The sequence below is a fragment of the Anser anser genome (assembly GCF_964211835.1).
Source record: "Anser anser genome assembly, chromosome: Z".
NCBI lineage: Eukaryota > Metazoa > Chordata > Aves > Anseriformes > Anatidae > Anser > Anser anser.
In genome coordinates, this window is record NC_139723.1 from 309,568 (window position 1) to 323,653 (window position 14,086).

General features: G+C 61.0%; 1 protein-coding gene across 5 annotated transcripts; it reads right to left on the minus strand.

The window, feature by feature from the left end:
• Window positions 1-2,795: 2,795 nt before the first annotated feature.
• LOC310889677 (maestro heat-like repeat-containing protein family member 7) lies at window positions 2,796-12,393 on the minus strand (the record flags this gene model as incomplete). Of its 5 annotated transcripts, none has more annotated exons than XM_083817520.1 (11): window positions 10,550-12,392; window positions 10,199-10,284; window positions 9,644-9,755; window positions 7,499-9,398; window positions 6,897-7,301; window positions 6,131-6,318; window positions 5,905-6,042; window positions 5,027-5,141; window positions 4,470-4,610; window positions 3,760-3,936; window positions 2,796-3,260 (listed from the first exon to the last, which is right to left on the minus strand). In XM_083817520.1, exons 4-11 carry the CDS (start codon window positions 7,655-7,657, stop codon window positions 2,796-2,798), a joined length of 1,788 nt encoding a protein of 595 aa, XP_083673646.1. In that variant the 5' UTR covers window positions 7,658-9,398; window positions 9,644-9,755; window positions 10,199-10,284; window positions 10,550-12,392. The 5 variants fall into 5 exon arrangements, with proteins under 5 accessions (XP_083673646.1, XP_083673644.1, XP_083673647.1 ...); XM_083817518.1 differs by having other exon boundaries at window positions 9,644-10,284; window positions 10,550-10,654; window positions 10,882-12,391; XM_083817521.1 differs by having other exon boundaries at window positions 6,897-7,035; window positions 7,147-7,301; window positions 9,644-12,393.
• Between the last annotated feature and the right edge of the window lie 1,693 nt (window positions 12,394-14,086).

The window sequence follows — 14,086 nt, forward strand, 5'->3', positions numbered from 1 at the left end:
GCGCCGCGCCGGACCCGTGCTCCGCGGGGCTGTGGGGTCTGGCGGCGGCGAGCCCGGCTGAAAAGGGGCGGGGGAGGGAGGGAGGGAGAGCGAGGAGAGGGAGAGGAGAGGAGAGGCGGGGAACGGCCCCGGGGGGGGGCGTTGCGGAGTCCCCGCGGGGTCACGTGGGCTGCTCCGTCCCGAGGCATGCTGGGAGCTGTAGTCCTGCGCTGCCGGGCGGCCGCCTCGGTCGCTGCGCCGCGACTGACCCCGTCGTCACCGTCGCTTTGGCCCGCGTAAGGCGTGTCACACCCCGGTGTGTGCTCCGGGGGGGTGACAGCTCAGCCTATGTTCCTGCTTTTAGGTAGCGAGTGACTCTAGTCATATGCGTCTTCGTTGTGATTGGTATAAATTTTTCTCGCTTTTGCGTTCGCTCAGGGAAATTCGGAGCGCGTGCTCAGTGAGAGGGAGTTGCACCTTGGAGGCAGGTAGCCTTTGGAACGGAGGTGTATCTGGGCATTTTAATGAGATTATAATGAGCAAAGTTCATCCAGGGGACGTGAGTAGGCTGTCAGCCAGCCTCAGGGCTGGCCATGCAATCTATCGGCTCCGTACCATCGGGCTCGCTCTAAAATTGTGCTGTTCCTAGCCAAATGGCCCGAGGCCCAGGAAGGCCGAGGCGGTGGGTTGCTCTAACACGCTGCGGCCAGGGAAGCAAAAGCTTTCCTTCTCCTTTCTTGGTTTCGCAGCCTAGCAGAGCAGCTTGGTGCCGTGGAGTTTTCTAACCGTCCGGTTTTCGCAGAAAAAATGACACGTTCAAGCGGTGAAGAAAGAGGGCTGTTTCTTTGGGGAAAGCCCAGCAGAGGGCGCAACGAAGGGAGCACACGAAGGGGCAGGCAGGGCCCGAGGGCTGCAGCTGGGCTCAGCGCTGAGCACAGCTGCAGCAGCACAGCCAGCCAGCTCTCGGGACGCGGGGCCTCCTCTCCCACACTCTCCGGAGCCGGTAACGTAGCGCTTGCAGGCTGAACTCAGAGGGAGCTCGCAGGACCAGGATGGTTTCAGCCACCAGGGAGGAGACCGAAGGGCTGCTGTAGCCCTCCGTGCTTCTGAGTGCTGACGTGGAAAGGAAGAGAGCGGAGGTCAGAGCCCGTATCAGTGGGAAGCAAGCCCAGGAACCCCTCCTGCCAAGGCCGCCCCACCTCCTCGGCTGGGGCAGGGGTCGCAGCTCACTGCCCAGGGTCTTTTCTCCTCCCAGCCAGTTCCTGCTGATAGCCCACTGCCCTCACTCACCCTCGATGATGTTCTTCAGCTTCTCCTCGCGCCCATCCACCAAGTGCTGCCCGGCAAGCCCTAGGTACACACAGCCCATCACAGATCCCGCTGGCCAGCTCGGCCCAGACACAGTCCCCCCTCAGCATCCCCGCCGGCTTGGCCACGTGTGCCCAAGCGTGACGACACCCAAGGAGGCTGCGAGGCACCCGCTAAGCTTCCCACCACAACCGCTGCGTGGGCAGGGGTGGGCGAGGGCGGCAGGGAGCCCCACAGGCACTCCAGGCCCACTCTGAGCAGGCAGTGCTCTGCAGCCACGTGGCTGATTCCACAGCAGCTGGGGCTGGGGCCGAGCTGCTGTGCGGCACAGAGGGCCCGTGGGGTTGTGACTCACCAATGAACCTGACGGCCGCCTCTTGCAGGGGCTCCTGGGGGCTCCACAGGTACGGCAGGCTCTGGCACAGGTAATCATCCACTCTGCTGCTGTGCCTCAGCAGCTGGAAGAGAGCAGTACATGTGGATGGGGCTGGTGCAGCCTCTCCCCTTGGCCAGGCAGGCCCTGTGCCCGGGACTGGCTTCCCCTGCCGGGACACCTGATGCCCAGCCAGCAGCCAGCTGGTGCTGGGGCGAGGCTTTGGAGGGAGCAGGGGGCAGGGTGCTGAGGTGCCACCCCGCTGCCAGGGGTCAGCTGTCGGCATGCCTGGGACCTGGGAGAGCGACGAGGCTGTCGAAGAGCCTGTACTGCTATGTGCTGGGGGGTGGGGGTGGGGGCGCGTGCGTGGCTGCAAGCTGGGGGCTCTGGCCTGCAGCAGTGGCTAGAGGCAAGGGTTACCCACCCCACACCCTGGGCCAGGGCTGGCAGGCCTCGCCTGGGCCAGGTTTTGGGAGCCCTCGGGCAGTTGTCCTTACCAGGCACTTGCCAACCCTCTGTGGCTGCGCTGTCTCCAGCAGGTTCCTGAGCTGCTTCCACTTGAGGAGCTTGGCAGCACCAAGGAGGGCTTCCCGAGAGGCCTGCAGAGCAGCAGAGAGCGGGAGATGAAACAAGTGCGCGTGGGACAGGACCTGGTTGTCCCGCACGTCGTCAAGGCTCGGGGGCTTTCCCGGCCCTTGCTGGGGAGGTGCAGCAGCCGGGGAAGGCGTCTGCCAGAGGGTTCAGTGCTCGAGCAGAGGTGTGGGGCAAGCACCAGGCTTGGCAGTTTGTGCTGCTGGGGCTGCAGGACAGAGGTCCCCCAGAGCTGCTCATGTGCAGCCAAGGCCAGGAGGCAGCCGAAGCGCTGCAGTCACCGAGGCGCCGCGGCAGGAGGCAGCCGGGGGCACCACCCACGGGGACCCCAGCAGGCTGTTCCCTAGGGCCTGGGCTCCTGAGCCCGCCACCGCGGACACAGGGCCAGAGCCCTGCCCTGGCTGCAGCTCCCTTCCCAGGCCGGTGCCCGTGAAAACTCTAGTGCCTAGGTATCCGTGGCTACGCACCACTGCTGAGCACTGCTGGGAGCAGGCAGGGCGGGCCTGGAAAACGCCCGTGCCCACCTTCTCGGCCCCTGACAGCTCTAGGGCTGCAGGAAGCCTCCCAGCGGGCTGTTCTGTGGAGGGCGGCGTGTGGGGCTGGATGTGGGGCAGGGAGAGGCCCCTCCGCTCTGGCCCTTTGTGTGGGTGGAGGCGCAGCAAGGGCAAAACGGCTGTGGTGGGCCTGGTGCACGCACGGAGGGGCTCTGCACCTTTCTTCTGGATTCAGGAGCTTCGGCCCCAGGGTGAGGCACGTTCAGAGGGAGCCTTGCTAACAGCCCGTGCCCCTGATGCGCAGGCCCTCCTGAGGGGTGTTGCCCCCTCAAGCGACCGCTCAGCTTAGAAATCCCCACCTGAGCCACACACTGGTTCTGGTCATGCAGGTGGAAGAAGAGCGGGAGGAGGGTGCTCTGCACTTGCTTCTTCATCTCCGTTTCATGGGTGCCCTCTGCCACCTCCATGGCGTCCTTGCAGAGAAGGATGGAGAGCTCTCTCACGCAGCTGGACTCCTGGCGAGACAGAACAAGTGAGGACCTCAGTCCAGGCTCTTCCGAGCTCACAGTGAGCAAGGGGTCGGTGTGGCTCATAGGGAGACACGCTCCTGGCTCTCACGCTGCAGTGAGCTGTGGTAGGTAAGGCCAAGCGTGCAGGCAGTGCAAAATGGCTCAGGACGCAGGAAGGGCAAGGCAGTGGGTTGCAGATGCTCCACCCTGGGGCTGGCAAGGGGACACGTGGCAAGGGGAGAAGCTGCCACGGGCAGCGAGGGGCCGAGGAGAAGTTGCCGTTGTGGAGCACACGTCTGCAGGGCTCTGCACAGGGAGGGACTGCCCCAGCAGGAGAGCCCAAGAAGCACCAAGCAAAAAGTTTCCAGCACGTGCCCAGGGGTCGTGGTGGGAGAAGAATTCGCAGGCCAGTGAGACACGCGGAGAGGGATGCACCACCCCCAGGCCACGTTCACGTGCCCCGTGGCCACGCTGGCCAAACCTCCCGCTTGCCCACCAGCCTTACGTTTTCAAAGAGGGGCAGGAGCCTCTCCGGCAGCTGCAGAGCGATGGGGCCAGCCACCTGCCCATCTGCCAGGCGGAGTGCGTTGCGGAGGACAGTCAGGGCCTTCATACTGATGTCGCCGTCGGCATCCTGCAGTTGCTGCATGACCTCTGGCAGCAGGCCTTGCAGAGTTACTGCCTGCATGAAACACAGCAGTTCTTTTTCAGAAACACCGAGGACCACTCCAGCAGAAGCCCTTTGCTCACAGCGGGCGCAGCCCAGGGCAGAGGTCTGTCTCTAGGCCAGCACGGAGCATGCTGAGGCCCCTCGGGACAGAAGGCTGCTGCCTTGGGTTGCCGAAGCAGCCACTTGTGTCAGCCTGGCCCCGTGTGGGGGCTCATCTTCCCAACCTCAGCAGGATGACTGCTCTGGGTAGAGTGCTCCTGCAGCGGAGGCAGCCCCGCGCTGGCCGGCCTGGGGCCTGGCATTGACCTCTTCCTGGCACAGCAGGAGGTGCCTTTGAGCGGACACCGGTGCCGCTCTCCTCGTGCTGCACGGTCCAGGGGCTGGCCAGAAGCGCTCAGGGGCCGATGAAGAAGGCAGTGAGAGCAGTGGAGCCACTACCGCCCCTCCCGATTCCTGGCAAAGTCCAAGCAAGCCTCTGCGGGCAACAGCGCCTGCAGCCCCGCCCCAGGTGGATGCCGCCACTTGGCCCAGATGCCCCCACTCACTGTCTTGGGTCTCGTAGACAGCACGACGAGGCTTGTGACCGCCATCCTACGCAGCACCAAGGACTGACTGTGCATGTGTGACTGAAGAAGGTTCAGGATGCAGTCGTCGATGTGCTGCTCAAAGTCGACGCAGTCCAGCAACTGAAAGACACCCAGCAGCCCCGTGAGGGCCTGGCCCAGGCGGCAGGACTCCTGGCAGTACGCTGAATCACCCCTCCCACACAGCTCGGGGCAAGGGCCCCGGAGCCAGTCACAGCTCTGCCTCGCGGCACGCAGCGCAGCTCCCTCGCCTGCTGCTTCTGCCCGCTGAACCACTTGCAGCCTTTTGCTCCCTGCACTTTCGGAAGAGGTTGTGTGCAGGGAGCTGTCCACGAGGACGGACAAAATGCAAATGCTCCAGGCCCGGTCCCTCAGTGGAAAAGGCCTCAGTGACTGGGAGGAGAGCGCAGTCACCAGCCCAGCTCCATCAGACTGGCAACTTGGCCCCTCCCCTATCTGCCAGACAGCCCGGAGTTTCAAGGCACCTCGGAAAGGCACCACTTGCCGCTAGGCCCTACCTCCGTGAAGACAGCCATGGCGACGATCTCCTTGTGCTTCCGTCTCTGGCAGAGACCCGTGACTGCCTCTTCAAACATCGAGGCGCAGTAGAGTGGTGCTTCGCTTCGCAGAGCCCTGGCCAGGGGAAGAACGCATTGGTAGCACCAAGCTGGGCAAACGAACCTCCTTGGGACTGCGCAGCCAGCGCTAGCTGCTATCCCATGGGCCAGGCCAGGGCAAGGCTTGCATTTCTGCGCTCTGCTTCAGCAGCTGGTGCTATCCGCTTGAGGAGAGGCCGCCCGCCCTTCGCCATACACCTTGCTTTTGCAAGCATGGAGGATGACGAGCATAGATGTGCTCGGTTTACTGAGAGACGCCCCGCCTACACGCAAGTTGTGGCCTTCCAACAGATGCCATTTCCTGACCGCTTCGGATCCCCAGGCCCCCGGGCCTTCCCGTGCTTGCTGGCCACCCTTCCGGCTGCTCTGCCACACAGCTGCAGCACAGGCTGTGGCACTGCCTGCAGAGCCAGCCCCAGCACTCTCCTGTCCCGCTGGTCCCCGAGGAAGGGGCGCTTTGGAAGGTGACAGGTCCTGCGAGTCCTCCTCGTGCACCGGGCAACAGCAGCCCTTCTCCCAGGAACTCTCAGAGGCAGCGGCGTGGAAATCACAGAATGGACCGTAGGATGGCTCGGGTCGGAAGGGACCTTAAAGATCAAAGCGGCCTCTCCCCCTGTCGGTCTCTTCTGAGATCCCTCCGTCACCAGCACTAAGGGTCAGCGTTGTCCCTCGGACCCCTGGGCACACCCCAGCAGCCACGAGGAAGGGGATCACATGGGGCCCTCCACCTCCGGGAGAAGAATGCCAGGGGAGACAAGGACAACTGATGAGGCACTCACCTAGTCAGCACAGCGACACCTGTGTGGAAGGTCTCAGGGCTTAAAAGCATGTCCCAGCCACCCTGCGTCTGGATGTCTTCAACCAAAGCGGCACCCTTCAGGTGTTGGAAAAGCGCTCTCATGGTCATCACAGCAGTCCTGCATGCAGAGCACAGCATGCGTCACATGTGGAGCCCCGGCCCTGGCTCTGGCCTGGGGCACAGACCTGGCAGTGGGGATGGAGCACCTGAGAAAGCTGCCCGGGGGCCACATGCGCTCCCCCGTCTGACTGCTGCTCATGCTGAAGTCCTGCAGCGTGCACTCGTGGGTGAAGGAGATCTGGAAGAGCACGGCAACGTAGGACTTGTGGAACAGGGACTGCGCAACGCCTTTGCTGGAGGGCAGCTGGAAGATCTTGTGCATGGCACTGGTTACCTGCAGAAAACAGCCAGGCGCAGCTCTCAGTGCCCGGATGTCCCTGCAGCACTGTCAGAGCTTGCGGGTTGGGGGGTGGGGGAGGTGAGGGCGAGGCGCCGCTCTGAGCTGACGGAGACACCAGGGCAGAGCCTGCTGCCTGGCTGCCTGGCCTGGGGCCCAGCCCCAGCGACTCTCTGGGGTCGGCTCTGCTTTGTGTCACGGGCAAGCCAGCTTTTCGTATCCAGAGCAAAGGCCCCAGCAGTCCCCGGGGGTCCTGCCAGCTGCCCTGGGCTCCCTGGGCCACACCTTGCAGCCTGCTTGGGCCAGGGAGCCGCCCGGCCCCGGGCTGTCCAGCAAGGCAGGAGCAGGTGGGGAGGGAGGAGGACGGAGAGTGGCAGCGCCGGGGCGGGCTGCGTGCCTGTGCGCAGTGGGGCCCCAGCAGTGCACGTGGCCCTGCTGGGCTCTGGCTCCCGGGCCCCCTGACTGGGGAGCCCCAGGGGAGGCTGTCGTTCGGGAGCAGGGGAAGAGTGGAGGAGGGGACGGGGAGGGGAGTGCAGCCCCGCTGGGGGTGAGCGAGGCCTGGTCCAGGAACTCACAGCCCAGGAGCGGACGCAGCTGTGCTGTGGGCCGAAGCCATCGTGCTCAGGCCCTGTGCGTTGCATCAGCAGGCTTCTCAGCACGTCCTCTGCAACGCGGGGCTCGGAGACCATCGTCTGCCACATGGCCGTGGCAACCCTGCAGAGACAAAGCATGCTGTCGGTGGGGCCACCCCAGCCACCGCCCCTCGGCCTGTGCCGGCCCTGGGTGTCCTGAGCTGTGCCAGAGGTGGATGGGTGGGCCCCATACCTATCGCACCACGGGAAGGCCTCCAGCAGGCCCTGGACCGCATGCTCAGGGTCCAAGGAGGTGATCTGGAAAAGGGTCCTGTTCAGGCTGTCCAGGAGTGACTCCTTGCTGACCGACACCAGGCAGTCGTGGATGATCTGCATGACCCATGGCACCTGGACGAGAGACGAGGGAGAATGGAGCAGAGCACAGCCATGGCCCCAGCTGCCACCAGCAAATGCTTCCCTCCTGTGGCTCTTTGCCAGCCCGAATGGCTGTCGGGGGCTCCCAAGCCCTGGACGCAGGCCAGGGGGAACAGCCCCCAAGAGGGAAAAAGCACAGGGAAAAAGCAATTCGTCTGCAGACTGCTAACCTCCTCCATCTGTGAGTCTGTGATCACATCCAACACACGGGCAACCACCTTTGTGTCGGCGACCCTGGGCTGTGTCATGCCCTCCAAGACGGTGAGGACGAAGGCCCTCCTCTCGATGGGGAGGAGGAAGCTGCCAAAGACCTGTGGGAGGGAAGACATGTCACACAGCCTGCCCTGGTGGCGGGGCGCAGCTGAGCGGTGGGGGCAGCTCTGGAGAGGGAGCCAGGGCAGTGCTGGCACTGTGCCCCCAGCACAGGCAGGAGCAAGGGCTGGCCTGGGCTGGGGTGACTGTAGCCTCAGTGGCTGCGGAGAGGGAACCGCCGCGCAGGGTGAAGGCAGGTGGTGGAGGTCAGGGTCGGGGCACACTTGGCTGTGTGTGGGCAGCCAGGCCTTGCGGGTGGCCAGGACAGCTGGAGCTGCGGTGCTGATGCTGGCCACTGACCCCAGCCTTTGGCTACTCCCTGCTGAGACATGGTGGGACCCCGCAGCCGGCTTGCTGGTAGGCCGTGACGGACCCTGCCTCCTGCCTACAGTTCTTGGGGCGCTGGTTCATCCAGGTCTCCTGTCAACCTCACAGCCGAGAATCCCAGCGAGGGAGGGGCTGATTACCGTCATCTCGTTAGCAGTCTCCTTGGGCAGGAAGGTGCTTGGGCATTCCTCCTCCAGCCTGAGCTTTGGATGGGCAGGTGTCATCATGTAGCCTGGGCAGCAAGGGAAACAGAGGGTGGGTGAGTGGTAGGAATGACGGAGAAGCTGCTGCTTGGAGAAGACAGCTGAGAACATCAAGGAGAGCTCTGTTTGTGGCAGGGCCCTGTGTCTGGCAAAGAGGGGCACTCTGCGTTGGGTGGGGGTGGGGACAGGAGACATGCCGGGGAGGAAATGGGTCTTCTGTTGCAAGGGGGAGAAGGGCAAACCGCCTCGTAGTCTGCAGAAAGGCCAGAGAGTTTGGTCCGGCTTTCTGCTCTGAAGCAGGAGAGAAGCCCCGCGATGCTGCTACTGCTACAGGCTCTCCAGTCCGCTGGTTCTCAGGAGTGCCACTAAGCCACTGCCCCAGGGGACATCCTGCTGCTCCGACAGGGGCTGTGGGAGCCCCCTAGGGTTGGTGCAGCACGGCTGCTCCCCTGCTCCGCTGTTGGAGGAATTTGCCGCTCCTTCCTCTAGCTGGGGAGGGCGGACAAAGCGGCACAGCACCGTGCCTGGTGTTGACTGGGCCCTTGTGTCTGGAAGGTGCCGGCCCGCCCCAGCCTCTCTTACTCTGTCGCACCATCATGATCCTGTGGATGGCGTGCAGAGCCTCTGCAGACACGCAGCTGATGTCGTGGTCCTCCTCGGCACAGCACAGGGCGAGGCACCCCATCAGCTGCCCGAGGAGTGGCACAGGCTTCGTCTGGAAGGGGCAAAGGTTGACCGTGCCCGCTCTGTGTCTGGACAAGTCCTGGGGGTGAGAGGATGGACAGCGGTAGCTTGGCTGAGCTGGTGCGCTTGAGACACCAGGAAAGGGTGAGGGGGTGCTTAGAGTTTGCCTGAACCACCAGCTCCTTACCTGCACCAGAGAAGCGGGGACCAGGACCTCGCTCAGTCTGGCAATCCTCCCCACGGCACACCGACGCGCTGCCGCTTTCTGGGATTCTGTGAAGGGCAGCAGGGCCTGAGAGGAGAAAAGCTGCTGGTCTGCCTTGGGATGCGGTGGCAGCTCCCGTAGCGGCAGTTCTGCGAAACGCCGGGCAGGGTTTACGCAAGGCGCCCAGGCTTCTCCTGAGCAAGAGAAGAGCCTGGAAAGCGGGGCTGCCCCGTCGCGGCCTTGGGGACAGACCTGCAAGATGATCTCCAGGGTGGTGGCAGTGTAGCCTGGCGAAGCACACACCAGCACTTCCAGCACGCTGTCCAGAGATTTCAGAATCTGCAAGGAGGATAGAGCGGGTGGGGCTCTCTTGCTGGTCTTTCCTCATGGGAAGCTGGCTTGAATGCCTGCTGCCTGAGGCAGGCCTCAGCTGCCCAGTGGTGCCAGCAACCTGCCCGGTGGTGTTTCAGGATCTCTGTTGTCTCTCTGCTTCTCCTGTGGTCTTCCAGCAGCCAAAGCTAACTAGGAAGAAGTGCGCGGGAACTGACTGGCAGCAGGCTCTCTGTAGCTCACTCAGTGCTTACCTGAGCATAAACTGAAGCATCCAACTTGCCCCTCTCCCTCTCTGGAGCAAGAGAGCAGATGGTGTTGATGCAGGGGCCGAGGTGCTGTGACAGCACTGCTAGGTTCTCTTTGCTGCAAGGAGAGGAGAGAAGGCGCCCGTTGGATGCTGGCACTAGGAGCAGTGCCCGGATGCCCTGGAAGGGTGACCGTAGATGTCAGGGCCTGGAGTCACCAGGTGGGACCCGTACTGGGTGGGCAAGGCTTGTGTGGAAGCATCTTCTCCCTCTCCCGTGCTGCTGAGCCAGGGACAGAGGGCAGTCATGGCATGCAGTGCCCAAAGCCCTTTCCAGCTCCTGCCTCTCCCTTCAGGGAAAAAAGCCAGGAAGGGAGACAATGGAGAGCCCCTGGGCACGGCACCCTCTGCCCTCCCATCTGTCCCACTGATGGGCAGAGCGCAGGGGAGAGCAGAGGCCCTAAGACAGAGCACCGAAGTCCTGCCGGGACGGGGGAAGCCTGCTGCTGTCAGGCCCATGCTGTGGAGAGGCCCTGGCCAAGCCAAGGTCTGGGGAAGGTACCTCCTTTCAGTGATGGCGTACGCAGCTTGCCAGCCCAGGAACATCACGGCGCGCAGGTGGGCAGAGGATGACTTAGGCAGTGGCATCTGGAGGGAGACAGCATGGTCAGGATGGGACACGGGAAGCTGCCAGGGGGTGGCACCGATCTGCAGGGCAGGCAGAGCGCTGCTGTCACTATGCCAGCATTGGCGTCAAGACCGAGGGGGGGCACAGGCCAGGCTGCTCTGTGCCCACAGAGGCCCGTCCCACCCTCCCCTGTGCACAGAAACCCCAGTGCTGTTCTGACCGCTGGGCTGGTGCCCGGACAGCTCAGCCTTCCCCCCCTCCCCGTCCCACTGGGTGTCCCCTCACCATCTTCTCCGCTCCCAGTTTGCCATCGGGCAGGTACCTCCCCTCCAGCCTGGTGCCGCAGAGGGTGCAGATCGAGGCCAGAAACTTCAGCTTCGAGTCCTCTTCCTGACAGTGAGGGAGCAGAGAGACAAACAGGGAGGGTGAGAGGGCGGCAACATGGCCAGCAGGGCCACTGCACCGCGGGGCGTGCAGTGATGGCACGAGGGGCCAGGAGGGCAGCAGCTCAGCACAGCCAGCAGCTCTCCAAGAGCCTGTGCGTGGGCAGCAAACACGGCGGCTCCCAGCTGGGAGCAGCAGGCTGAGCCTCACGCACTGACAAGGTCTGCAGTTACCTTTTGGGTGCCAGTGAGAAACGCCCAGAAGTAGTCACAGGCTTCCTTGTCCTTGCCCTCCAGCGGCCTGCTGGAGGCAGCAGAAGCAGCATCTGATTAAGAAAGAGTGGGCAGAGCTGTAGGCCGGGCAGGAGGCAGAGGGAAGAGCCGTGCCCTCTCTTCAGCCCTGTGCCCACTGCCCTGCCAACTGCAAGCCCTGGGTCAGAACACCGATGCCCCCTCTCCTCAAGGTTGCCGCTGGCAGCAGAGCAGGAAAGGTGCCTGTCCTGCAGCACCGCAGCCTCCTGCCAGGTGAGCAGCCTTCTGCTGCCTGTCCCCGCAGCAGGAGCTGGGTCCCCTCCACTCTCTCCCGCTGGGAGCCTCCCCTCCTGCCAGGGGAGGCTGTGCTGGGGCTGGCTCCTGGCTCACAGCCGCCCTGCCCTTCAGGAACCGGCATGCCCCCCGCCGGCTGTACCCCACTGCTGATGTTCCAGGGAAACGGGCTCGCGCTGCAGAACAGGGTGCACTCGCTGACTTTGGTCCCGCCCGGCCCGCTGCGGACCCTCGCTCGCTTGGCTTCCTCAGTGGTGGCAGTAGCATGGCAGTGCCATGCTGCGGCACTCGTCCCTGGCGAAGCCCCGACTCCAGCCTGCTGGGGAGCCTTGGCAACTGGGGCCAGGCTGGACGGGCCCAGTGGTGCATGCGGGTGTGAGGCCCGGGCACCTGAGTCCTCTTGGATGCCCCAAGGCCCCTGTGTGCCCTCACAGCCTCTTGGGACCTCCCCGTGGCTCTGTGGTGCGTCCCAGAGTGCCAGTGTGCCCGAAGGACCTCCCTTTGTCTTCATGGGCACACCAGAGCCTTGCCTCTCCCTCTCAGTGGCCAGAGCGGCCATGGAGGTAACCTGGCAATCCTGGGAGACGTTCTGACAGAAAAGGTCTGCTAAAACACCGGCAGATGCAACTGCCAGGCAGCCTGCAAACTGCTAATCCTTCAGAAGGCCCAGGTGGCCTCTTGGAACTTTAGCTGCGTACCTAAGAAGCAGAAACCTCCCTAGCGACCACTGATAAGGGCAAAAAGGAGGAACTCTAACAGCAGTTTATTGTCTGAAAAGGTGAAAAATACTTTGGGAAAGGGGGAAAGTAGGAATGTCAGCCCCTCTTGGCTCTTTAAGCTGCAAGAAAAGAAAGCAGTTTGGCAAATGTAAGATTTTTCTCTGAGAGAACAGGAAACGTCACTGGTTGTCGCCAGTGAAAGATCACAGAAATTAGCAGCATCTCTTGGCTGATCTAATAGGAGGTGTCCTACACCCTCTTACATCTCTGTGACACAGAAATGACCTGGTCTGGACCAGAAAGGAAGCCCCTCTCTCTCTCTAAGAACTTCTCGTGCCACACAAACTTTCCCTTTTCCTCCAGGACTTCCTAAACAAACTGGACCTTCGCTAGGGACACCTGGCTGACTCTGAACTCCCTAAGGCAGGTCATCTTCAAAATGAGACTTGTTATTTTAAGAGGGCCACACCTGGGCCCTCTTTGGGGGGGGGGGGGCGGGTTGCCTTCTGAAGTCCATTTTCTTCATTGACCCTTTTCTGTGGTTGTTTTTCTCAATTAGGCTGTTTTTGAGGTCGGTTTGAGGGATCAGTTTGATCACACCTGATACCGGTAACATTTGGAATACGTGTATATACATGCACGTATAGGTAACCAATCGTAAATACATTCGCTTCTTTACTAAGGATAGGTTTGTAGTAACCTTTAATATTGATCCTTGAGTATTTTCTCGGGTATTACTACTGATTGCTGCTACCGTTGATTGCTGCTTCTATTGATAATAGAGATGTATATGTGTGCTTCCCTGTTAATAATTCATAAGAGGTTGATGTATACCTGCTTTCTTAATCATTGGTATGCTCGTGATTTGTAGTAACTTGTAGTGAAGTAAGGAAGCTCAGGAAAGAAAGCTCCCGTGTGCTTGTGTCCTACAGAATCCCGAAAACTCACCGCTGCAGTCTCTGCACACTCGCAGGCCAGGTAACCCTTTAGGCTGTGACGCTTGGCAAAGGTTGCTGTCTAAGATTTACTCAAGCTTAACAGAAATCGTATGTGTATCACTTCATTGTGAGTATGAAAAGCTTTATCAAGAGAAGAGTAAATTCAGTTTGATTTTGAGCAGCATGAGCTCTTTTTAATTCAGTTTATCTAATGTAAAATCAGTTTAAGAAAAAAGGAAGTAGGTGAAAGTCTAAATGACAGCCAAGCCTCAAGCCAGAGCAGGACATTTAGAGACTTGATTTGCTATTGTTTCTTAGATCCTTCTCTAATTTTAGAGTGTAAGGAAATTCCAGGCAAGACATTGTGTTGACCTGCTAGTCTGCAAGTCAGAAAACAACAAAGGGAATGGAACATCTATAGTCCAAACTTCTAGTGCTTCTGGCTACAGATTTTAAACAGTCTCAAATTAGATGTGCAGACTTCAAAAAAAAAATTAAATTTACTAAATAAAATCATGCTGTACGTTGCACTGCAAGATACATGGGAAGTATTTATTGACACAGTAGGGATTTAAAAATAGTCATCGGTGGAGGGAACTGCTAGTGGAGGGAACTGCTGTGAACAACGACTTCTCTTTCGCCTACAGGGGTGGTGGGGTGGGCATGGGCGAGGCTGCTCTGTGCCCACAGAGGCCGGTCCCACCCTCCCCTTTGCACGGAAACCCCAGTGCTGTTCTGACCGCTGGGCTGGTGTCCGGACACCTCAGCCTTCCTACCCCTCCACCCCCACTCAGGGGCTGCCTTTGTATGACAGAGGGGGGCACTCCTGGCTCCAGCAAAGCCCCCTCGTGAGGGCTGCTGGCTTCTGGTGGCTCCCTCAGCTGCTTTGAGGGCTGCACGCTGTGATCTCCACTCCACTGCAGAATACATCTGCCCCGGAGCCCATCGCCTCGGGCGAGTGACTGCTGAATGGCAGTTAACAGTGCTGCCAACAGAAGGCGTTTCATAGTCCACAAATTCCTTTAGCTGCCATTTCACAGCCCCACTTACAAAGGGAGCCCAAGCTTTCTCTCTCTCCAAACCATAACCCTAACCATACCAGAAACCCTGACCTTAACATTAAACCTAATCCTAGTCAACACCCGGGTATTGTTCCAACCCCACCTAAGGCTTACATGAAAAACTGCTCACAAGGGAAGTCTTTTAGTAGACCTCAACTTCATTTTCAGCCCTTTC